Below are 25,024 nucleotides of genomic sequence, written 5' to 3' on the forward strand. Positions count from 1 at the left end.
GTTATCTCAGATTCTGCAGCATCTGCAGTTCCTACTATCTATGAAAGGTTATCACTTTGTTTTGTTTGCCCGTATCCCCAACCCTCACCAAGTCTTGCTCAACCACTTCCTGGCGTTACTGATCTACATTGGTTCCCAGTCCCCTAGTATTCCAGTTTTAAATTCAGTCTTGTGTATAAATGCATTCCTGACTTTCATATTCCAACTCTCTTACCTTCTTGAACCCTACCCAATGACAGAACTTTCAGTTCCTCTGTATCTGGTCTCTTGGGAAGTTTATTCTCCACCAGCCATCTTTTTACCCCTCTCTCGATAGCTGTGTTTTCAGTCATCTAGTCCCTACACATTGAAATTCCCTACCTTAAGTTTTCAGCCTGTCTAACTCAAATACAAACAGAAAGTGCTGGAGAAACTCGGCAGGTATGGCAGTAACTGTGGACAGAGAAACAGACCATGGTTCAAGTATTATGACCCTTCTTCCGAATGGGAGTCATACTGGACTTAAAATATTAACTCTTTTTTTCGTTTTTTCTTCACAGATGCTGCTAAACCTACTTGAGCTTCTCTAGCATTTTGCTTTTGTTTCAAATTTCTAACATCTGCAGTATTTTGCTTCTATTCTTCTCTAACTCCTCCTTCTTTAAAATCCTATTTAAATCTTACTTCATTGACCACATATATTTAGTGTCTATTTTGAGTCTTAACATTCTGTCAAATATCTTCAGATGATTTTATATGATAACCATGCTGTATGAAGGCAAATATGTTGATTTGAATCACTTCTAATGAGTTTTTTGTTTAAAAAGTATTTGCTATCAAACTGAATTTTTATGTTGGTAGTTTTCTGGTTATTTTATTGCTGTACATCAGTTTTAGAAATGAATGCATTACCCAGCAGTGTGCTTAGTACCATGCTGTTCAGAGTGTCTCTGAACATCCTGGTGATTGCCCTGTCAACACAGTATCTGTCAGCGAGTTGTATTAATTTATCTGTACGTGGTTGGCAGTAGGTCAGAAAGTGGGAGCAGATTTTGAAGACCTGTCTAATAAATTCTGAGGGTTTTTTTTTTGTTTTGCACTGCTGTTTTCTACAGTGTTTCTAATCAAGATTTTTTTTTTAAAAAGAATGACTCTTTGCAATTTGTAAAGTGTGATGTTTTTATTCTATCAGAATTAATGAGATGTGAGGCAAAATCTCCTTTGAGCAAAGCTAAATGAGCTGGTGGAGAGGTATCTTTAGGGATTTTTTTAGTCTCTATATATCTTATCAACCTCCTTTCATTCTCTGAAGAGGAGACTGGGATAAGGCAATGGATAGATTCAGTTGAAGAGCTGACAAGAACATGTCTGACTAATAACATCCTTTTGGTAGTTTAACTTTTCTTCTTTGCACTTTATCTCAAATATATCAAAATTAGTTCATTCAGAAGATGATCCAGTGTTTATATCTGCTGGAGTTTATGGCTGTTTAGGGGGATTTTGGGAGACTGGACTGGGAAATCAAACTTTCAATGGCATATAGAGGCAAAGGCCTAGCATTTAGATCAGTGCTGGGATTTAATTCCCACCTCAATGTCTTCCTACCTAAGTCTATATCTATTTGATTTTGCAATAGATACCAGTACATATGTTGGAGCAATTCACAACAAGAGCGGTTTATTTGGATGATCAGCCCTCTTCTCCATTTTTGTTACCTGTGACTATTCTTAACATTTGGATATCAATTCCCTGCTCTATCTCTAAATGCTTTTAACACCTTTAGTAAATATGTTCCTATAAGCATTTAATAGATTTAACAAAGGTCCTGCTGATATGAACAATGAGAATCAACATCAATGTTTTCTAACAGTAGCCTTAATACTGAAGTGACTGTAATTTCTCTTTTTTAAAGCATTGTTTTTGTCTAGCATTTCCTCCTCGTCCTAAGCCTCCTGCTGTTGGGACATGATTAATGAGTACTGGCAACCTTTTGATTGCTCAGCCGTTTTTCATTTGCGTCTGCAAAGCAGGCTATTCAACCGTGGGCCATTTTCCACCCAAGCCTTAGTTCATACCCACTCACGGCTACTGTTGTTGGAAAACTATAAGGATTAGTAACACTGGCTTATTTCTCTTCCTTCATTCAACATCTCTACCAGTACTAAGTCAATTGTAGCAACATGACTACTAGCCTGAGCAGAGTCAGCACAAGCTAAGAATTGATTATGGATGTTTTCTAATCTGTTTCATCTAGTACCATCTAGGGAATGCATTTAATCCTAAAAGTGCTGGGAGGTTTTAACCCTATATATTTTCCTAAATTATACAGGAAGATAGTTTTGTATTTGCCATTGTGAGCAGGTTTTGTTTTGGATTTGGATGGTTAAGATGTACATTAGTATCTTCATACGCTGCCCAGTTCCCTCTGCCTTGTCATCATCCTCTTGCTCCTGAATATCTCTTCAAACCTTTCCCTTCAACTGTATCTTTGGATTCATGTATCCTAAATTTTTCAATTTTTCCTGTTCCCACACCTACTTGGTACACAGTTCTGTCCTCCTGATTGTACAATTTTCCAGTATATGAATGGTGCTACAGAAATGTAAGTTGTAATCACTATAAATTTGACTGTCTATGTATACCAGCCTAGGAATAGCAAAAGGAGGTCAGAGTTTGATTCATCTTGTCCGTGTTGGTTTTTATCCACCATAGGAATAATAGTATTCATCTCCGGTATCTTCCCAGTTTTTAGATCCCTTTATTTATTTTGCTGTCAACCAACTATTTAATCCTAAATATTAACGTGGTTTTCAGTAATTCCATAGCATGTCAACCCTATTTGGGGAAAAATGTTTTTTCCTGAATTTTTGTCTCAAAACTCTTAAATAAACCTCACCTTGTTTTAGATGTACAATCATTGAAAACAATTTGTTCCTTGCTACTATATTTCACTGCTTCTGTGTTTCAAATCTCCTCTCTTATAATGAAGCATCACCAGGTTTTCCCATCTTTCTTTGTATTAGTATTACTGTCAACAATACCCTATTGAATCTCAACTGGACCCTTTTCATTTATCTTCGGCAAGTTATTAGAGTACGGCTACAGCATTAACACCTACCTGACAATGTAGAAAATTGTCCCAGTATGTCCTATCTTCAAAAACGTGACACATTCGACCAAGTTAATTACATGAACGAAAACAGAAGTTGCTGGAAAAGCTCAGCAGGTGTGGCAGCATCTGTGAAGAAAAATTAGAGTTAACATTTCGGGACTGGTGACTCTTCCTCAGAACTAGTTAATTACAGCCCCATCATCATGCCATCAATCAACAGCAAAGTAGGGTCATCAATAATGCTATCAAGGTACATTTACTCACCTACCACCTACTCAACAATGCTCCAGATGTCATTACAACTTAGCACAAAAATGGAAGAAAGCTGTATCCTAGAGGCGAAGTAAGAGTGATTGCCCTTGATACCAAGACAACAGCTGACTGAGTATAGCATTCAAGGAGTCGTAACAAAATTGAAGTCCATTGAAACCATGGGTGAATTTTTCTTCACGTCCTAGGCCCAACCATCTGCAGTTGCTTTGTCAATAACTTTCTGTCCAAAATAAGTTTTAAAAATGGGATGTTTGCTCATGAGCGCACAGTTCCCAGTACCATTCATTTCCACCAATACCATTCACATCTACTCCTACTGAAGCAGACTGTCTGTCTCTCTGTACAGTAAAAGCTGTACAGCACTCCGATTCAAGTGGCAGATGACATTCATGTCACAAGAGTCCTAGCCAATGAGAGAACAGTGTTATCTTTCCTTAACTTTTAATGATATTGCCATCATTGAATTCCCCACCATCAACAGATTGGAGACCAAATTAAATTTAACTAGACGTCATAAAGAACTGAGGCTGCAAGAGCAGGTCAGAGGTAGAGAGTGGTTACTCCTCAAACACTACCTGTCATTTGTAAGGCAGTTATCAGGAGTTTGATAAAACACTGTTCACTTGCCTGAATTAGTGCAACTCCATCCACGCTCAACCTTAAGCATTCACTCCCTCCAGCATTGGTTCACAATGGCAACAGCGAGTACCTTTTACAAAATGTGTAAATACAACTTGCTAAGTCTCCTTCAAGAGCACTTGCCAAATCTGCAACCTCCATGATATGTTGCTTTTAATCTCTCAGGAGCCTGTACCCCAAACTCTCTGCTACGTTATCCAACAATTGAATTTTTAATATTCTTTCATGAGGAGCACAACACGCCTACAACAGATCCACTTCTGAGTTTAATGGAAATGCATTTGGAACCAATGAGAACCATACTTTTGGAAGGTGGGAATTAGCTAATGCAGAGGTTGGATATTTATTGGCTCAAATAATACCCTTGGGAAATGTTATTTAGGTCTTTGCAAATTTATCTTAACTATACTCCAAATTAACTTTTTGCAGTACATATTTCCCAAAGTTTGGGAAACTGACCATTGAAACTGGTCCCATTTTTGAGCAGTTGTTCAAGTAGATGTTGTAAAGACCATATATTTTTATTTTTCTGTATTTTTGATTGTGGACTGAAATATGAAAATTAAAAAAAACAAGGATTGTGGAAAAGATTACTGTACATTTAACATCAAGTTATCTTATGCTCATTGTAAGTGCTGTTTACACAGCACAGTTTGTTCAAGCAGTGGGGGAGCTTATTGCAGATGAACTGGTTGCTGGCCCAATCTCCATTTGTACACACAAGTAGCTGATTGATGTTTGGAATTGTGACCCATTGCTGATGAAAAAGCCTTCTGCCTGCCAAAAAGTGCCCAGGTAGCTAAATAGTTCTAGGTGTGAATGTTTGATGCAGAAGCCATCAGACCTCCAGAAAAGAAACAGCTATCCTCTCTGCAGCAAAAAAAAAACTGGAGTCTGAAGAAAGACAATTTATTTTCTATTATCAGTTGCTGTAAGCTTTGGCCCTTAACCAATAAGTCAGAGATTATATAAGTGTAAACCTGTACCTTTCTGCAAGCAAGTGAAAGTGCCTGTAGAAGGAAGATTGAGGAGCAGCACGTCCTGACAGGCCAAAAGGATCATCTCAGCTGTCAACAGGGACCACTGAATTGCCTTTCCAATTTTTCCCCCTCCCTATGACCCACATTTCTTTGTGCCTGTCTATATGTGTATGTAGGAGGAGTTTTATAAGGAAATTGATGTTTTAAGAAGCAGAATTATGTGTTGGTGTTTGATTCATTGCTTACATGCAGCTAGAATCTATTTATAGTAAATAGTCATCCTTCTTCAGTACAGAAACCTGGTCTGTGCTTTCTGTCAAACATGATCTAAAAGACAGACAAATTGGGAAATTTTGCTTACTTTTATAGAGTTTTTAACTTTTGTGACTACTCCAGGAATAGCAGGACTTGATTTCCAGCACATGACTCCAGTGAAATAGAACAATAAAGTGGTCATTGCAGCATCTAAACTGTTGCTGTCCCATTGCCTGCTAGCAAGTGCTTGACAGAGAGCTCTTATTTGGATGTAACTTCTTTTAACCTTGAAAGTGACAAGATTGTACTGAATCAGTGAAACTGCCTGGACTTGTTTGACAGCAGATCCATTTTGGTATGATGAATAAGGGCAGGACTTATACAGTTAATGGTGCAGCCTTGGAGAGTGCTGTCGAGCAGAGAGCCCTAGGGATTCAGGTACATAGTTCTTTGAAAGTTGTGTCCTAGGTAGATAGGGTGGTAAAGAAGGCATTTGGCATGCTTACCTTCATTGCTCAGTCCATTGAGTACAGCAGTTGGGACATGTTGCAGTTGTACAGGATGCTGGTGAGGCCACTTTTGGAGTACAATGCACAGTTCTGGTCACCTGCTATAGGAAAGATATTATTAAATTGAATAGAGTTCAGAAAAGATTTACAAGGATGAAAAAGGGTCTAGGCCCGAAACATCAGCCTTCCTGCTCCTATGATGCTGCTTGGCCTGCTGTGTTCATCTAGCTCTACACCTTGTTATCTCTTTACAAGGATGTTACCAGGATTGGAGGGTTTGAGTTATAAGGAGAGGCTGGATAGGCTGGGAATTCTTTCATTGGAGCATAGGAAGTTGAGGGGTGACCTTGTAGACGTTTTTAAAATCATGAGGGACATAAATAAGATCAATAGCAAAGGTCTTTTCCTGAGGGTGCAGGAGTTCAAAACTAGAGGGTGTAATTTTAAGGTGAAAGAAGAAAGATTTAAGAGACCTGAGAGGCAACTTTTTCGCACAGAGGTATAGAATGAATTATCAGACAAATTGATAGATGCAGGTACAGTTCCAACATTTAAAAGACATTAAATAGGTGCATGAAAGGTAAAGGTTTGGAGGAATTTGAGCCAAATGCAGGCAAACAAAACTAGTTTAGTTTAGGAAACTTAGGCAGCCTGGAGAAGTTGGTCCGAAGGGTCTGTTTCTGTGCTGTATGATTCTAGGATTACCACCACCATCCACAGCCCCAACGACATACTATGATTTGAATTAACATGTACGGAAGGAGATCAAAGTCACACAAGGCATTACTCACAACAGAGCGGTTATGAACCAAGGCGGAGTCCCTGTGTTTTCACAAAGAGCATAGCTTCCACAAGTTGAGGCTGTCTTATCTGAAAATATCAGCACCTCCTAGAAGATGTGCTTCCTGTTGGCTCTAATGGCTATCATGTGAAAATATCCACCAGCCTTAATACGCACTGCTCCCAATTCTTCCCATAATCTCTTCCATTCTCTCAATTCTTCTTCTTCTGTTGACATGGACTTGTCAGGTCAAATGGCTTCTTCTGTGCTTTGAACATTTTATGATCTGTTCTAACAAGATCGATTCCCTACCAATATTTCCGATAACCTCAGCTGAGGATTCCTCTACACCATGGTTAACTGAGGCCTTGATATTCTATTTTCTATACTACTGCTTTTGCCCTTTCTTCTCCCTCCCAGAATGATCGTGACTCTCTTTTCCTCCCGTTCCCTTCTGTCAGCCTCTTCAACAATGGATCATTATCACTACCTGTACCATGATGCCACCATCAAATACATCTTGCCACCACTTTTCAGCATCAAGTAGACATATTTCTTTCATAACTACCTCAACTGCTCCTCAGACAAATCAAAATTCCCTTGTCTTTTCACAGCACCTTCCAAGGCAAGTGCCTCCTCCTTTCCCACTACCCAGGAGCCCATACCCTAAGTGTACTGTTCACAATGCTCATGATTTTGTATTCTCCTCATTGGGAAGACCAAATGCAGACTGAGTGATCCAATTGTGCAACATCTTCATTCACAAGCGTGGCTCCAAAATCATTTCTGCACCCTGCTGACCTCTCTATCCTCAGCCCCCCAAACTGTTTAAATTAAACTCATTGCCACGCAGCACCTTACCTTCCTACTATGTACTTCCCAGCCTTCAAGAATCAATATTGAGTTCAACAATTGTAAATTAAACTGTCTGATCCTGTTAGTTCCTACTTAGACCTCCTCTTAAACCATCTTTTATTTCTTCTGTTGTACATTACCATCTCTGGGGGTTTGCATTACATCATATTTCTTCTTGTCATTCGATCGGTCTTGTATTTCACCCTGTCACAGACCCTCCCTTTTGTACAAAACCCCACACCTTCCACAGCCCACATACTTGCTTAAAACCTGATAACCTTTCATCAGAACTGGATTAAAGATGTATCAACTTGAAATGGTGACTCTATTTCTGTCTTCACAGTTGCTACCAGACCTGCTGAGTTTTTCCAGTGTTTTCTGTTCTTCTATCAGATTCACAGCATCCACAAAATTTTAACTTGTAATAACCTCCAATTCTCTTTGTGCACTGTCTCTTTAAAATCAGTTGAGATTGTGTCATGCAGGTGCATGCAGGCTACTCGGAGATATGAAATCTGGAAGTCAATATTGTTGGAATTTAGTTCCGATGACAGATTCCAAATCACTTGTTTCACTGCTGGAGATTCCCCACAAAATTCCACCCCATGGCTCAGAAGCCACTGTCTCCTCATAGGTGTTCCACCTCCACATTTAACAATTCTTTCTCTCTTGTATATTTTGTGAAATACAGTTCTCATACTGGTTACTAAAATTTAAATCTAAAATAAATTAAAGTTCATTCATATTTATAAATCTAATTGTGCCATTGATTTATGGTAAACTCTATGTAACTGGGGAGACATTCTTAATGAATGATGCGTTCTATTGTAGGCAGAGACATCAAAAGTTCATTCATTTTGACACAAGATTCTGGTGTTTATGTTCAGATAATTAAATGTCGCAATGTCCTGATGCATTCTGTCGAAATGAGGGTGTCTACTGAATGGTTAGATAACTACATACAGAAGACCGTTGTACTTCTACAGGCATTTCAACACATCCGTGAAGCAAAAACAGCTATCAGAATTATACAAGAGGTAAAAATACAATGCATTTTATGAAAAATAAATTTTATTGACAATGACTAACTATTACTTGAAGGCACTTACAAAACTAATACCTGCAATAAAGGCTGAACCTCAGTAACCCTTGCTTCAAGCATCTGATTTGTAAAGTAATGAAAAAGACAATGGTATACAAATGAAATTAGGGTTAGTATTAGATTCAAAAGATGAGACATATAAAATCGTCGGAAAAAGCACCAAGCCTGAGGATTGGGAGCATTTTAGCATTCAGCAAAAGTTTGATCATGAGGTGAAAAATACAGTATGAGGCTAAAATTGCAGGCTTCATAGAAACTGACAATAAAATCTTCTATAAATATGTGAAAAGATAAAGATTAATAAAGACAATTATATGTCCTTTATAGTCAGGTGAAAGTATAACAGATTAAAAAAAAGAAATGGCAGAAGCATTGAACACATACTTTGGCTCTGTCTTCACAAAAGAGGGCAAAATAACCTCCCAGAAATGTTAGGGAACGAAGTGACAGCGCAGAAATGAAAGACATCAATAAGAAAGTGGCACTGGTAAAATTAATGAGTTTGAAGGCTGACAAGTCAGCAGGGCCTAATCTACATCCTAGTGTAATAACGGAAGCGGGCCTGGAAATATTGGATGTATTGATGATCACCTTGCAAAATTCTACAGACTGTAGAATAATTTGTATAAATTGGAGTTTGGCAAATGTAGCAAAAAAAATCGGAATTACAGACCAGTTTGCCTAACCTCAGTGGTGGAGAAAATGTTAGAGTCTATTATAAAAGATGTGATAACAAAACATTTGGGAACCTTTCTGAAAACAAAAACTGCTGGCGATCATAGCAGATCAGGCAGCATCTGTGGAGAGAAAGCAAGCTAACATTTGAGTCTAGATGATTCTTCATCAGAGTTGAAGTGAAGTGTGGAAGAGGCAGCATTTATGCAATAGTGGGGTGGGGGTGGGGGTGGGGGTTTGTTGGAGAGCTGGGAGAGAAAGAATGCTGATAGTTCAGATTAAGTGATCAGAATGTGAGAATGGTAGAACAATGGTGTGTCTAACTGCCAGACTGGAAAGAACAGACAGTCTCACTGGGGAGGGGAGAGGAGAGAGAATGTAACAAGTAAGGCTAAAAGAAAGGGAAGGAATGCGTTCACAATCTGAAGGTGTTGAACGCAATATTGAGCCCAGAAGGTTGTAAAGTGCCTAGTTTGTAGATGAAATGTTGCTCCTTCAGTTTTTGCTGTGATTCATTGGTGCTTTGCAGCATGCCGAGGACAGACAAGTGGATATGCATCACTAAGTCCTTCTCTTTCTTCTAGCTTTACTTGTTACGTTCTCTGTTACCGGGTCCTCTCTCCCCTCCTGCCACTCCATTGGGACTGTCTGTTCTTTCCAGTCTGCCATTCTCATTCTGATCACTTAATCTGAACTACCAACACCCTTTATTCCCCGAGCAACCCCCTCCACTATTGCATAAATGCTGCGCACCCCAACCTCCCCCCTCCCCCCCACCACACACACACACTTCACTTCAGCTCTGATGAAGAGTCATCTAGACTTGAAACATTAGCTTGCTTTCTTTCCATAGCTGCTGTCTGACTCAGTGATTCCCAGCATTGTTTTGTTTTTAGCACAGATTCCAGCATTTGCAGTAATTTGCTCCTACATTTAGAAACCGTTAACAGGGTTGGGCAAAGCCAGTGTACATTTATGAAAGACAGACCCTGCTTAAAAACACTACTGGAGTTTTGAAGATGTAACTAGTAGAACAGATAAGGGAGAACCTGTCAATGTGGTGAATTTGGATTTTCAGAAGACTTCTGATAAGATCCCTCCTAAAAGGTTAGCTAAAGAGGCAAAGTTAAAGCACATGGTATGGGGGTAATATGAATAGATCGAGATTTGGTTGTCAGGCAAGATACAGAGAGTGGGAATAATTTGGGTCTTTTTCCGAGTCACAGGTAGTGACTAGCAGCATACCTCAAAGATTGGTGCTTGGGCCCCAGCTGTTCACAATATATGTGAATGACCTGGATGAGGGAACCAAATGCATTTCCAAGTTTGCTGATTACACAAAACTGGGCAGGGTTATGAGTTGTGAAGAGAATCTAAAGAGGCTTCAAGGTGATTTAGACAAGTTGAATGAGTAAGCAAACACATGGCAGATGCAGCACAGCATGGCTAAACATAAAGTTATACACTGGTGTGAAAACAAAGGAAGAATATATTTTAAAAAGTAATAAATTGGGAAGTGTGGATTATATAAAGGAACCTGGGTGTCCTTGTACACCAGTAAGTGAAATTAGATAGGCGGGTAAAGCAAGCAATTAGGAAGGTAGATGATATTTTGGCCTTCGTTACAAAAGGATTGAGGTTTTCAAAATTGTGTGTGCGCTGAACAGAGTAAATATAGGGAGAAGCTGTTTCTGCTTGTAAAAGAAACAAAAATGAAAGGGCATCGTTTTAAGATAATGTGAAAAGAAGACTTTTTCACACAGTGAGTTATTAGGCTATGGAATGTATTGCCTGGAAATGGTGGAGGTAGGTTCAGTTGAGGCATTAAAGAGGACATTGGCATTTTTTTGCATAGTAATAGGGTGCAGGGATAAGGGGAAAAGCTGGAGATTGACACTGGATAATACAGCCAGTGCAGGCACTATGGATTGAATGCCCTCCTTCTGCACTGTAATACTTCTGTGATTTGAGTTCAAAAGTAGAGCTGGCTTACTGCAGTTATACAGGTCCTTGGTGAGACCACACCTGGAGTATTGCATGCAGTTTTGGGCTCCCAACCCAAGAAAAGATGTATTTGCCATAGAGGGAGTGCAGCGGAGGTTCATTCAGCTGATACCAGGGATGGCAGGGCTGTCCTGTGAGGAAAGATTGGTTCGACTGGGCCTGTATTTAGAAGGATGGGGGGGACGTCTGATTGAAACGTATAAAATTCCAGCAGGGCTGGACAGTCTAGATGCAAGGAAGATGTTCTCCCTGGTTGAGGAAGCTAGAAACAGGGTATATGGTTTCAGGATTATGGGCCAGGCTATTTAGGACAGAAATGAGGAAAGGTTTCACTCAAAGGGTAGTCAACGTGTGAAATTCTGTACTACAGAAGGCTGTGGAGGCCAAGCCACTTAATATATTCAAGAAAGAGATGGACACATTTCTAGATTTTAAAGGCATCCGGGGGAATGGGGGAAAAGCGGAAATAGGGCCTTGAAATCGAGGATCAGTCACAATCCTATTGAATGGTAAAATGGCTCAAAGGAACGAATGGCCTACTTCTACTCCTAGTTATGTTTCTATTACGGGCACTTTTTAAAAAAGCAAAGTTGATCTCTTTTTAATTGGCATTGTCCATGGATTAGGAATGAGTAAACAATCCAATGGAATGCTCTAGTTATGTAACTATATAACTATGTTATGGGTAGATAGATATATTGTTGCCTCTGCATACCTCAGCACAAAACTAAATTTGTTGATGCTGGTGAAATAAATATGTTGCTTGTTTCTTGCAGTTAAATAATTTTATGCATTTAACCCCTGCCGCTGGCTTTGATTTCAAAATAATTAGAAAGAGGTGCACATGAGAAACATGCATGATTTTTATGACGTTTATTTCTCATTTGTACACTATATGTAGAAATGTGTACAATTACTATATGTAAAATATCAAATTAAATAAACCATGATTAATATAAAATAATATTCATAGTAAAACATATCAATTCTGAGTATATATCATTTGATTTAGAAATCCTATAAATATAAAGATGTGCATGTAAGAAGTGCAAATGAATAAATCGGTGATCTAGCAGTGTCTGTGGAGAGAAACAGAATTAACATTATAAGTCCAATGACTCTTCAGAACTGAAACTCATGAGTTTTATGCTGTTGAGAGGTGGTGTGGCAAGTGGAACAGAAGTGTAGGTCAAGGAAAGGTTGAAAGGAATTGGAAATCAAAGATGTCATTAAACAAAAGACAAATGGACTGATGAAGGATCTAATGAAGGCTCACTACACTCAAAACATAAACTCTGTTTTTCTCTCATAAAGTCATACAGCACAGAAACAGACCCTTCAGTTCAATTCGTCAATGCCAACCAGACATCCCAATCTGACCTTGTCCCATTTACCAGCATTTGGCCCATATCCCTCTAAACCCTTCCAATTCAGATACCCATCCAGATGCCTTTTAAATGTTGTAATTGTAGCCGCCTCCATCATTTCCTCTGGCAGCTCATTTCATACATGCACCACCCTCTGCGTGAAAAAGTTACCCCTCAGGTCCTTTTTAGATCTTTCCTCCTCACCTTAAAATTATGCTGTCTAGTTTTGGACTCCCCTACCCTACGAAAAAGACCTTGGCTATTCACCCTATCCAAGCCCCTAATGAACAAGGGGCTGCACAAGGTCACCCTCAGCCTCTGATTTTCCAGAGAAAAAAGCCCAGCCTATTCAGCTTCTCCCTATAGCTTAAACCCTCCAGTCAAGGCAACATTCTTATAAATCTTTTCTACACCTTCTCAAGTTTAACAACATCCTTCGTATAGAAAGGCAAACAAGTGGCCTCACCGACGTAAAAACCGAAAGAACTGAGGAAGGGTCACCGGACCCAAAACGTTAACTCTGACTTTTCCTTCACAGAAGCTGCCAGACCTGCTGAGCTTCTCCAGCAACTTTGTTTTTGGATCTCACCAATGTCTTGTACAGCCGCAACATGACATCCCAACTCCTATACATCCTATGATGAATAAAGGCAAAGTGCCAAATGCCTTCTTCGCTACCCTGTCTACCTGTGACCTCGCTTTCAAGGTCTCTTTGTTCAGCAACACTCCCCAGGGTGCTATGGTTAACTGTATATGTCCTGCCCTGGTTTGCCTTACCAGAATGCAACACCTCATACTTATCTAAATTAAACTCTCAACAGAAGCTGCTGGGCCTGCTGTGTTTCTCCTGCGCTCTCTTTTTGTTTCAGATTTGTTTATGAGAAAGTGATAATGGTTGTGAAGCAGGCAGGGTACAGACCCAGGGTAGCTGTTAATGAGTATATATTAAATATGACCTCTGACTGAAATTGAAACCGAGGAAAATAAGATATAGGTACTGGGAAGGGTGGATGGTAAGGACGGGGAGGAAATATCAAAAGTGAAGGAAAGAGTGTATGGGCAATGCTAACCATTTAATCAGTCATATAATGAACAGTAGCCAATTGGATTTGCAAAAATCAGACATTTGCCATCCAGTATTACCTGTAATCTACAGCCACAGATTAAATGCACAAAGGGAATGGTGAATATTGGATATAGATCATTATGGGTTGTTCTATAAACATCCACAATAACAACACTGAGCATCTGTGTTTGACTGGATATATTTGTCTTAGAGGGGGTGCAGCACAAATTTACCAGAATGATACTGAGGCTTAAAGGGTTCATTTATGGGAATAGATTGTATAAACATGAGTAACTTGTCTACAAAATCTCAAAAAAAATGTGATTTTAGACCTCTTTGTGCCATTTATGAACTACATATTTACAGTAATAACTAACCCTAGAGATTAAATGTGAACAAGATAACATTGTAGCCCAGATGGGAAGAGTGCTCAGTTCCTTTCTAACCCCATTACTCCACAAATCACAACATAAAGTTAATTACTTACCCAGTTTCCAATTGGCTGGTTGTATGCTTTCTCCATATGAGACTGAGAAAAAGATTTATCAGTCAGGTTTCTTTATGGGACTTAAAATTATTGATTTATTATAAAACAAAATTATTCAACAAAGTTGCAAAACTGGTTAACACACCTCTACATACCAGGTAAAGGGGAAGAAATAAATTGCTATCTGTAGAGATTCATGTTGGGAGTAAAAAATGAAGCCAATAATGGATAGTTTTGGACAGAGAAAATATGAAGTGTGGAATGTTCAGATGGCTTTCGATCTATCATTCTGACACTAGACATCTTGGGTCTTGTCTCTTGGGTCTTGGCAGGTACAGCTTAGTCAGGAAACCACAGCATCAAGAAACTTTCCAGATGCTCTTTAAGAGTATAATCAGGTTTCACAATGGGTGCATGACAGATGTTACAAAAATGCAGAGAGGTGAGTTGGACAGCCTTTCCCTCAGTAGACCTATCCATAATGATAACCAAGCAAGGCAGCATTATAGCATCCAAGCAGATGAGACCAAGCAGTTAGCCTCATTAGTTAGTAATTAGTTATGTGCTTGCTCAGAAATTCTTTTTAAAATTTCCAATGTGCCGTTGCATTGACCGTCTTAAAATAAAACAATCCAGGTATCCAAGAACTTGAAATAAATCAGTATTCCCTAATACTTCAAAACTCAAGTACTCAAACATATTAAATGTGAAGTCTTCATAACAGTAATGTAAAATTTAATGTATAATTTGAGACAGATTCTATTTTTGGATCAATAGATTGCTTCATCGGACTGGCAAGTGCAGCTAACGGAAACTGATGCAGTGGATGCAGTGAAGTTTACAGATGAGATAGATGCTGGAGAGATCTTAAATGCTGAATTAGAACTACTTAGAGAATGGATGCAGGAGTTGCGTTTCACAATGGAAGAACAAGAGGGTTTGGACATGCAGGTATGATAATCAAGTTTACAATTTTAAAGAAATGATCCTACTAGCGTCAAATTGTTAACCATAAAGTTATTTTATTATTTATTCTTCCATGTGTTGTGGCGGTTTTTGGCTAGGCCAGCATTTAATGCCCATCCCAAATCACCCTTGAGAAGATGGTGGTGAGATGTCTCCTTGAACCACTGGCAGGGAATTTGAGGATTTTGACAATGAAGAAATGGCGTTATCTTTCTAACTGAGAATGGAATGTGACATGGAAGGGTGATTGTGGGTGGTGGTGCTCCCATGCATCTACTGCCTTGTCCTTCTAAGATGCACAGGACCCCAGATGTTAGTTAGGAGAACTTTGCAGTGTTGACAGCACTGGGTTTGCCATTGTCATTTCCTGTGTCTAGATCAATACTGGGTGATCAGTCCAATTTCATTGCCTTCCTCTCAGGCTTCAAAATGGTTTGATGCAATGCAAGTGCCTGAAAGACCATTTGAAAGTTAATCACATTGCTGTGGGTCTGGAGTTACATGCAGAATGGAGTAGATAGACATCAGCGAAACAGATGAGTTTTTAACAACAATTCACACTGATTTCATGGTCATCATTAGACTTGTTCTAATTCTGGATTTATTGCTTGAATTTAAATTCCAGCAGCTGCCATGGTGGGATTTGAGCCCATGCCCCGAAAGCAATTGCCTCGGGCTCTGGATGACCAGTGCAATTTCACAACCACTATGCCACCACTTCCCTGTGTGCATCCATTATGCTGTTAGGAAAGGCGTTTCAGGATTTTGACCCCGCAACACTGAAGGAGCAACAGAATAGCTTCGAGTCAGGATTATGTACAATTTTGAGGGAAAAAGTCAAGGTGGCGGTGTTACCATGCATCTGCAACCCTTGTCCTTCCTGGTGTTAGAGGTCACAGGTTTGGAAGAAGCTGTTGAAGGCGTCTTGGTTTGTTATTATGGTGCATCTTGTAGATGGTACACTCTTCTGATGGCAAATAGGATGTCAATCAAATGGGCTGCTTTGTCTTGGATCATGTTGAGCTTCTTGAGTGTATTGGAGCTGCACTCATCCAGGCAAATGGAGATTATTCTATCACAGGCCTGATTTGTGCCTTGTATCTTGCTTGCTGGCTTTGTGGATTCAGGTGGTGCGTTATTCACCACACAATGCCCAGCCTCTGACCTGCTGTCAAATAGAGAATAATGTTAAAAAAACTGAATTAAAGCCACTGTATCTGAATGTTTGCAGCATTCATTGAAAGATTGATGAGATTGGGAACTGATTATCCAAGAATATTTTGCAATAAGGAAAACTAGACATAAAGGAAAAGAGGTGGGGTTGCACTCTTAATAAGGGATGATATTGCTGCAATAAAATGAGTGGATCTTTGACCAAACAATTAAGATATAGAATCAATTTGGGTGGAGCTAAGTAACAGCAAATGAAAACAATGTTTGTTTGTGGAATACCTAACTGTAATGCTATTGTTATGCGTGCTATAAATCAGGAATATAGAGAAACATGTAACATGGGTAATACAGTGTTAATGGCAATTTTAGTATAGACTGGGTTAACTAAGTCAGCAGTGATGTAATGGAGGATGAATTACTGACTCTGTAAGAGATTGGTCTCAGTATGTTGAGCCAAGTAGGAAGCAGGCTATCTTGGATGTGTTGTTATATACTGAGAAACGGATAATTAATAACCTTCCTAGAAAAGAATCTTTGTGAAATAATGACCATGATATAATAGAATTTTACATGATGTTTGAGTGTAATCTAAGCAAAAGAAACTATGAGGATGGGAGAGGTATGTTGGTTAGAGTGGATTGGGTAAATACACTAAAAAATTTGATAGGAAATGGCTAGTATTTAAAGAAATACAACAAGGTGAACAACAGGTAAATTCCTCTAAGACACAATCACCCAAAGGAAAAGGTGAATCAACCATGATTAATAAGTGAAGTCAAAGATCAAAGGAATTGTCTAATAAGCACACCAGAGGAGCAGGAATGTTGATATTTTGGGTTGGGGCCCTTCTTCAGAAATTCTTCAGAACTTGGAAGATTAGTTGGATTGAGGGTTCATAAACCTCCTGGACCAGATGAGCTTCACCCAGAGTGTTGAAGGAAGTAACAATAGAGATAGTGGATTGTATTTTGTAATCCTACAGATTCTGGAAATGTTCCTGCTGAGTAGAAGATGACAAATGTAATCCATTTATTTAAGAAGAGATTGGTGTCCTTCAGCTTGTAGCCAGTAGTGAAGAAAAGTCATAGGATCCCTACAGTGTGGAAGTAGGCCATTTGGCCCATTAAGCCCACACCCACCCTCCGAAGAGCATCCCATCCAGACCCACCCCCCTATAACCTGTAACTCTGCATTTAACAAGGCTAATTCACCTAGTCTGCACATCCCTGGACTCCATGAGCAATTTAGCATGGCCAATTCATGTAACCTGCGCATCTTTGGACTGTGGGAAGACAGAGAGAATGTGCAAACTTCACACATGATGTGGAGGTGCCAGTGTTGGACAATGTAAGGATATAGTCCAACAGTTGTCTGAGGGTGGAATCAAACCCGGGTCTCTGGCACTGTGAGGCAGCTGTGCTAACCACTGAGCCCATGTTAGAATCTTTTTAAAGGATGACATACCTGAAAAATTAGAAAAGAATGGCAAAATTGGGCAAAGTCAACATGGATTTATGAAAGCGAAATCATATATGCCAAACTTATTGGAGTTTTTAGAAGATGTTACTTGTAGCATGGTCCAAGGAGAACCAGTAGATTTGGTGTGTTTGGAATTTCAGAAGGTTTTGGATAAGATCCCATGTAAAAGGTTAGTGAATAAAATGAGAACACGTGGATTGAGAATTGGTCAGTTTACAGAAAGCAGAGTAGAAATAAACATCATTCTTAGGAGGCAGACTGTTACTAGTGGGGCACTTAAAGGGTTAGTGCTGTGTTTACAACAATTCACATCTATAAACTATTTGATCGTGGGGACAAATTGTAGTATTTTCACATTTGGTTATGACACCAAATGAGGAGGGAACAGAAGTTGTGAGAAAGACACAAGGAAGCTTCAAGAGGACTTGACCAGCTAAGTTGAATGAGCTGAAGCATGGCAGGTGAATATAATGTAAATAAGTGTGAAGTTATTCACCCTGGGGGAAAGAAAAACTAGAAATCAGAAGATTTCTTAAATGGTGAGAGATTTGGAAGTGTGGATGTCCAAAGGGATGTCCTTGTTCATGAGTCACTAAAAGCTAAGTTGCAGGGCAGCAAGCAATAGGAAAGGCAAAAGGTATGTTGACATTCAATTCAAGAGGATATAAGTACAGCAATAAAGATGTCTTGTATAAAATCTTGGTGAGACCTCATCTCCAGTATTCTGTAGAGTTTCAGTCTGCTTATTTAAGAAAGCATATACTTACCATTAAGAGAGCGCATTGGAGACTCACCAGATTAATCCCTGGGGTGGCAGGATTGTTTTATGAGGAGAGAACAAGGAAACCACGTCTGTGTTCTTCACAGTTTCAAAGAATGACAGGTGATCTCATTAAAATTTACAAAATTCTTGCAGGGCATAACAGGATGGGTATAGGTAAGATGTTTCCCCTGGCTGGTGACTCTCAAAGCAGTGGACATAAACTCAGGACAGTGGGTATACCATTTAAGACTGAGATGAGAAATTTCTTCACTCAGAGGGTGGTGAATCTTTGGAATTCTTTACCCCAGACGGCTGTACAATCAATGAGTTGTTTAAGTCTGAGACCAATGACCAATTAAGGGGTGTGGGGCTATTGGTATTGGCAAAATGGTCAGCTAAATGATCTAGAATGGCGGGGTGGGTATGATGGGCTGAATGGCCTACTCCTACTCATGTTCCTGTGTTGCCACAGTACTCATACAGCTGGTGAATAGCAATACCCAGGATGTTATGTGCGGGATTCAGCCATGGTAATGCCATTGAATGTCAAGGGACAGTGGTTAGATTCTCTCTTGTTGGAAGTGATTATTGTTTGACACTTGTGTGGCATAAATGGTACATGTTGCGTGACAGCCCAAATCTGAAGAGTGGCCAGGTTTTGCTGCACATGGATACAGACTGGTTCAGTATTTGAGGAGTCACACATAGTGGCGAGCAATGTGGAATGATCAGTGAACATTCTCACTTCTGATGTAATATGATTTTACTTAACAGATGTCAGTGCATCAGCTTATAATCGGGCTTTCCTTGATGCTGCTGTTGGGTAATATTTAGGTGTTTTAGAAGTTACGTATATTTAGTTTCTGTTGCCTGGTTACATTGCTGCATTATTAATTCATTACTTTGTCCTATTAAAGCATTTAAACAGTCTGAATACATTCAAAGAATTTTTGAAGCAAAACGAGGAACTTAAAAATGTGCTTCACGAAGAGGTTCAGCAGTTGTATGCTGTTGAGAAAAGGTGGAAAAATGGTGTGCAGACTGTGAAAGATCAAGATTCAGTGAAATGGAATCTGAAGGAAAATGAAGGTAATAATGGCAAAGACAAATAGTGTTTATTTTATTCATTCTTTTGTTCTGTAGTCCAAGGTGATTTTAAAAAATAGTTTTTGTACATGTATACAGGATACATGTAAACATCTGAACAGTATCGGTTGGCAGGCATCTCAACTATGGATGGCAAAACAGGAGAGGATGATTCATGCAGATGTACTTGTGCATCCAGATTAAAACATAAGAACTAGGAACAGGAGTAGACAATTTAGCGATAGCAGGAACTGCAGATGCTGGAGAATCTGAGATAACAAGGTGTAGAACTGGATGAACACAGCAGGCCAAGCAGCATCAGAGGAGCAGGAAGGCTGACGTTTCGGGCCTAGACCCTTCTTCAGAAATGGGGGAGGGGAAGGGAGTTCTGAAATAAATAGGGAGAGAGGGGGAGGCGGATAGAAGATGGATAGAGGAGAACATAGGTGGAGAGGAGATAGACAGGTCAAAGAGGCGGGGATGGAGCCAGTAGAGGTGAGTGTAGGTGGGGAGGTAGGGAGGAGATAGGTCAGTCCAGGGAGGACGGACAGGTCAAGGGGGCAGGATGACGTTAGTAGGTAGGAGATGGGGGTGGGGCTTGGGGTGGGAGGAGGAGATAGGTGGGAGGAAGGACAGGTTAGGGAGGCGGGGACGAGCTGGGCTGGTTTTGGGATGCTGTAGGGGGAGAGGAGATTTTAAAGCTTGTGAAGTCCACATTGATACCATTGGGCTGCAGGGTTCCCAAGCAGAATATGAGTTGCTGTTCCTGCAATCTTCGGGTAGCATCATTGTGGCACTGCAGGAGGCCCAGGATGGACATGTCGTCTGAGGAATGGGAGGGGGAGTTGACATGATTTGCGACTGGGAGGTGCAGTTGTTTAGTACGAACCGAGCGTAGGTGTTCTGCAAAGCGGTTTCCCCGATGTGGAGACAGTTTAGCCCCTTGAGCGTGCTCTGCCATTTGATATGATCATGGCTGATCTCATCTCACCCTCAACTCCACTTTCCTGCCCGTTCTCCATAACCCTTCAACCCATTACCAATTAAGAATTTGTCTGTCTTCTCCTTAAATTTGCATGATATCCCAGCACTTTTCGCTCTCTGGGGTAGTGAATTCCACAGATTCACAACCTTTTGAGAGAATTAATTTCTCCCCATCTCTGTTTTAAATCTGCTACCCGTAACCTTAAACTATGACTTCTCTTTCTGGATTACCCCACAAGAGAAGACATCTTTTCTACGTCTACTTTGTCAATTCCTTTTAGCATCTTATAAACTTCAATTAGATTTGCTCTCATTCTTCTAAACTCCAGAGACAATATACCTAAACTGCTCAAAGTCTATTCGTAAGACAAACACCTCCATCTCTGAAACAATCTCATCAACCCCCTCTGAACTGCCTCCAATGCAACTACATCCCTTCTCAAGTAAGGGGACCAAAATTAAACACAGTACTCCAGGTGCAGTCTCACTAATTCATGTACAGTTGAACCAGCATTTCTCTACTTTTACACCCTATTCCTTTAGTAATAAACAACAAAATTCAATTTGCCTTCTTTATGACCTGCTGTACCTGTCTACTACTCTTCTGTGTTGATTACTGGATAATGATCAATAAAGGAGACTTTATCTCAGAACAGATGGCTCTACTCAAATCAGAAATTACATTTATAATCTTAACATCATGAACGTCGTGCTTAACATTTACACTTGACAGTTTAGATGTTTGCTAAAATTATGGAATGTAGAAGATTCGGGCCTTAGTTTTAAGGCTGTATTGACAGACAGTTAGCTGAAGCAATAATAAGGTAAGAAATGGAATCTTGGACAAAGGGGATGGAAAACAAGTTGCCATATATTGTTTTGAAGGAAATGCATTCATTCTGAGCTTCGTTCCCAGTTACACATTGTCATGTCCTTATTAACTATCAATGACAGTACCCATGAGAAATAAGAATATAAAGGATCACGAGCTTTTCTTAATAAATTGTGCTGAGAATCGGGTTTGGAAAGGAACAATTATAAGGCTGTGTCTTAATCCAGCAAAACCAAATGCAGCAATGGTTGAACAGTCTATTCCATTGTAAATCAATTGCTTAAAGACATTGGCCAGAATCTCATTGCAGCGATGGATCCACCTGCTACTGGCTGTGAGCCATTTGTCAACAGTTAGAATCATGGAGCTGTACAGCATGGAAATTGACTCTTCGGTCCAACTTGTCCATGACTACCAGATATCCTAAGTTAATCTAGTCCCATTCGCCAGCATTTGGCCCATATCCCTCTAAACCCTTACTGAATGTTTCCAGAATGCGTTGCTACACCTTCAGCCAGAAATGAGAGTGAGCGATCCGTCTCGGCTTCTCCTGAGATTCTTAAAATCACGGATTCAAGTATTCAGCCTATTCAATTCACTCCATGTGATCAAGAAATTGCTGAAGGTGTTGTCCACAATAAAAGCTAAGGACCCTAACAACATCTCAGCAGTAGTACTGAAGACTTGTATGCTAGAACTAGCTGCACCTTAGGCCAAGATGTTCATTTCAGGTACAGCACTGAAGTCAGTATTGACTCCTTTATGGGCTCACTTCCAGATAGTTCTTTTGGTACATTATATAAAGAAAAGCCAGATAACATGACGGGGTAAACTTTCATATAGAAGCCCTGTGAATGATACAGCAACAAAAGCAGTAACTCTAGTAGGCCAGCCCTGGAACCTCTCTAGGTGTGCTTTTTGTTAATTCATTCACAAGACGTGGGCATCCCTGGGTCAGCAAGAATGTACTTTCTCATTAATTACTAATTGCCCAGAGGGCAATTAAGAGTCAACCACATTACAGTGAGTCTGGAATCAAATGCAGGTTAGACCGGGTAAGGACAACAGATATCCTGTCCTAAAGGGCATTAGTGAACCAGATGGTTTTTTTCCCCCGACAATCTGTAATGGTTTCATGGTCATCATTAAACTTCTAATTCCATATTTGTTTGGATTTAATTTCCACAATCTGCCATGGTGGGACTTGAACCTTGGTCTGTGGATTAATAGGCTAACGATAATACCACTAGAACATCACCTCCCCCATTCTGGCCTTAGCTAAGATAGCATTACAAAGTCCTGAGAATTACACAAATATTGTATCTATATTTCTAGAAACTATGGTCAACATGTGCTTAGTAAGTAGAAATAGAACTTTGAAAATGCTGTTCAAACTGTTTTGTGCAAACTAATGACAACCGTGCTTTCAGCGCACATAACAGCTCTATGTTCTACCACACACTCTAATGGAGGAGTGTCCCGCTGCCAAGTAATAACTGGGTAATGAAATCTGTAAAAGGAGATTACCTTTTACAGAAAAAGCATTGGTGCAGGGAATATTGAACATATGTTGCTGACTAACATAATTGGCCAAGCCAAGTCACTGATCATGATCAAAATCAGAAATTGCTGGATCAACTCAACAGGTCTGGCAGTATCTGTGGAGAGAAAGCAGAGTTAACGTTTCAAGCCCAGGGACCCTTCTTCAGTTCTGAAACATAACTCTGCTTTCTCTCCACAGATACTGCCAGACCTGTTGAGTTGATCCAGCAATTTCTGATTTTGATCATGAGTTTTTACCTGCTGAGTTTTTACAACAATTTCTGATTTTGTTTCTGATTTCCAGCATCTGCAGTTCTTTGGTTTTTATTTTTCACTAATCGTGATGTAGCCCAAAGGTTTGAAAAACCACAAATTCAGGTGAAGAAATGATTTGATAAAATGGTTCAACAGTTTGAATATGAAGTCAGTGAGAATGTTATGGTGTTAAACTACAGCCATCATGTGTTTGAATCTAAACAGAGGGGCTCTTTTCCTATTGTTGACAAAGCAAGCCAATCTGAATGCTTTTTAACAATACACAAGAGGAGAAAGAAATGTAAAGACACAAGGTGGCATTAAGTTAATCTGTTTATTGGAGAATGATCAAAATTTGATAATTAATTTAGATACATTGTTTGATTTACAGGTATAAAGACGACATCATGATGCTGATACTTGTATCACTAATTGCATGTGGATTTGTAGGTGGAAACAGTGTTGCATCTGTGCTGATGGAGTCAGAAGACAAACTGTGATTCTACACAATGGTTCATTGTTGGTCCAGAATGAAGAGTACTACTGCTTGTCATTATTAAACAGTTACCAAGGCACACTTGGTCCTAGTGTGGACTGAGGATATTAATGGAGAATAATTAGTGGGTTGTTGCATCATAAGTGAGAAATCAGAAAGAGATTTCATTATTCTCAAGGACCAGTCTGTAAAATGCATTTGTCAAACATGTATATCGTTAGGATAATGGTTTAGTTTAATCTTTTATGAATAAAACTTTTATTCCTTTTTACATAATTGGAATTAATAACTTGAGTTTAATTGTTATGCTATATAGTTTGATATTGGATAACAATTTATCAGATGCTGTGGTTTAGATTATTTTAAAGGTTTTTTTTCATCAGAAGCTTGAATAAATACTATCATATTAGGAGTTAGGAAAGATGAACAAATTACTAAGAAGGACATCCATCTCAGGGATAACTTGTGTTATTGTCAAATCAACTATTTTGAGCCACAATGATATTTACAAATTCCCTATGTTAGCAAAAAGAATTGTGGGCAAGTATAAATGTGTAACAGCAAAAATGTTGGAATGAGATTATGTAGGACTTGTGATGCTTGTCACCAAGAATAGATGCATGAATCATTCTATAATATTCTCAAACATAAGATACTCAAGCCTAAGAAACAGTAGAGATAGAGCTCACTTCACTGGACCTGTGCATCAAGTAGTACGTTAAAATGTGCAAGTGAAATAGAAAATGAATTATCTCGTTTGGGAAAATTGTACAGTTGAATGAAGAATAGAGTCAATAAATGTATCAACAATCAGATTCTATTAATGTGAGTACCAAGTGCCCCACTGTAGGATCAACTATGGACATCTTGTCCATTTCATGCTGTTCAATCTGAATCTCCCAAATTTTCCTCTGGATCTGGAGACCTCTTTGTGTCTCACATGCAGTGTGTGCTTGTATATATCCCACCAGAAGAATATGGTGAATAATGGACTAACAGACCTAATAAATGAGAAAGTACACAACTATATGTCTGACAACCAGTTTCAAAAATGGATACCAGAGAAATAGAACTTTTGTTTGATTTGACAGAGTCCATTACAGTAGTAACATGCCACCTACTAGTCGGAAACTTAGGATCATTATTAATGTACCATGTTTTGGACGCATATGTACAATAGTTGCACAGGATTCAGTTTTTAGGATGATTTAAAGGAAACAATCTGAAGGAATACTTTAATACCCCACCAAATTAATAAAAAGGGATAGAATGGAGGGATAACAAGGTGTAGAGCTGGATGAACACAGCAGGCCATGCAGCATCAGAGGAGCAGGAAAGCTGACGTTTCGGGCCTAGACCCTTCG

General features: G+C 39.4%; 1 protein-coding gene across 3 annotated transcripts in view; it reads left to right on the forward strand.

Moving 5' to 3' along the window:
• Positions 1-23,931, forward strand: part of LOC109927788 (uncharacterized protein CXorf38) — a 37,430-nt gene extending 13,499 nt beyond the window's left edge. For 2 of the 3 annotated variants that reach the window (XM_048602722.1, XM_020527804.2), the window contains 4 exons: positions 8,271-8,420; positions 14,862-15,035; positions 19,383-19,554; positions 23,556-23,931. In XM_048602722.1, the coding sequence (XP_048458679.1) occupies positions 8,271-8,420; positions 14,862-15,035; positions 19,383-19,554; positions 23,556-23,575 (516 nt within the window). In that variant the 3' untranslated portion in view covers positions 23,576-23,931. The remainder of the gene's footprint in view (positions 1-8,270; positions 8,421-14,861; positions 15,036-19,382; positions 19,555-23,555) is intronic. The other variant, XM_020527807.2, reaches the window with a different exon arrangement.
• Positions 23,932-25,024: the final 1,093 nt, after the last annotated feature.

The sequence above is a fragment of the Rhincodon typus genome, chromosome 11 (assembly GCF_021869965.1).
Source record: "Rhincodon typus isolate 14 chromosome 11, sRhiTyp1.1, whole genome shotgun sequence".
Lineage (NCBI taxonomy): Eukaryota > Metazoa > Chordata > Chondrichthyes > Orectolobiformes > Rhincodontidae > Rhincodon > Rhincodon typus.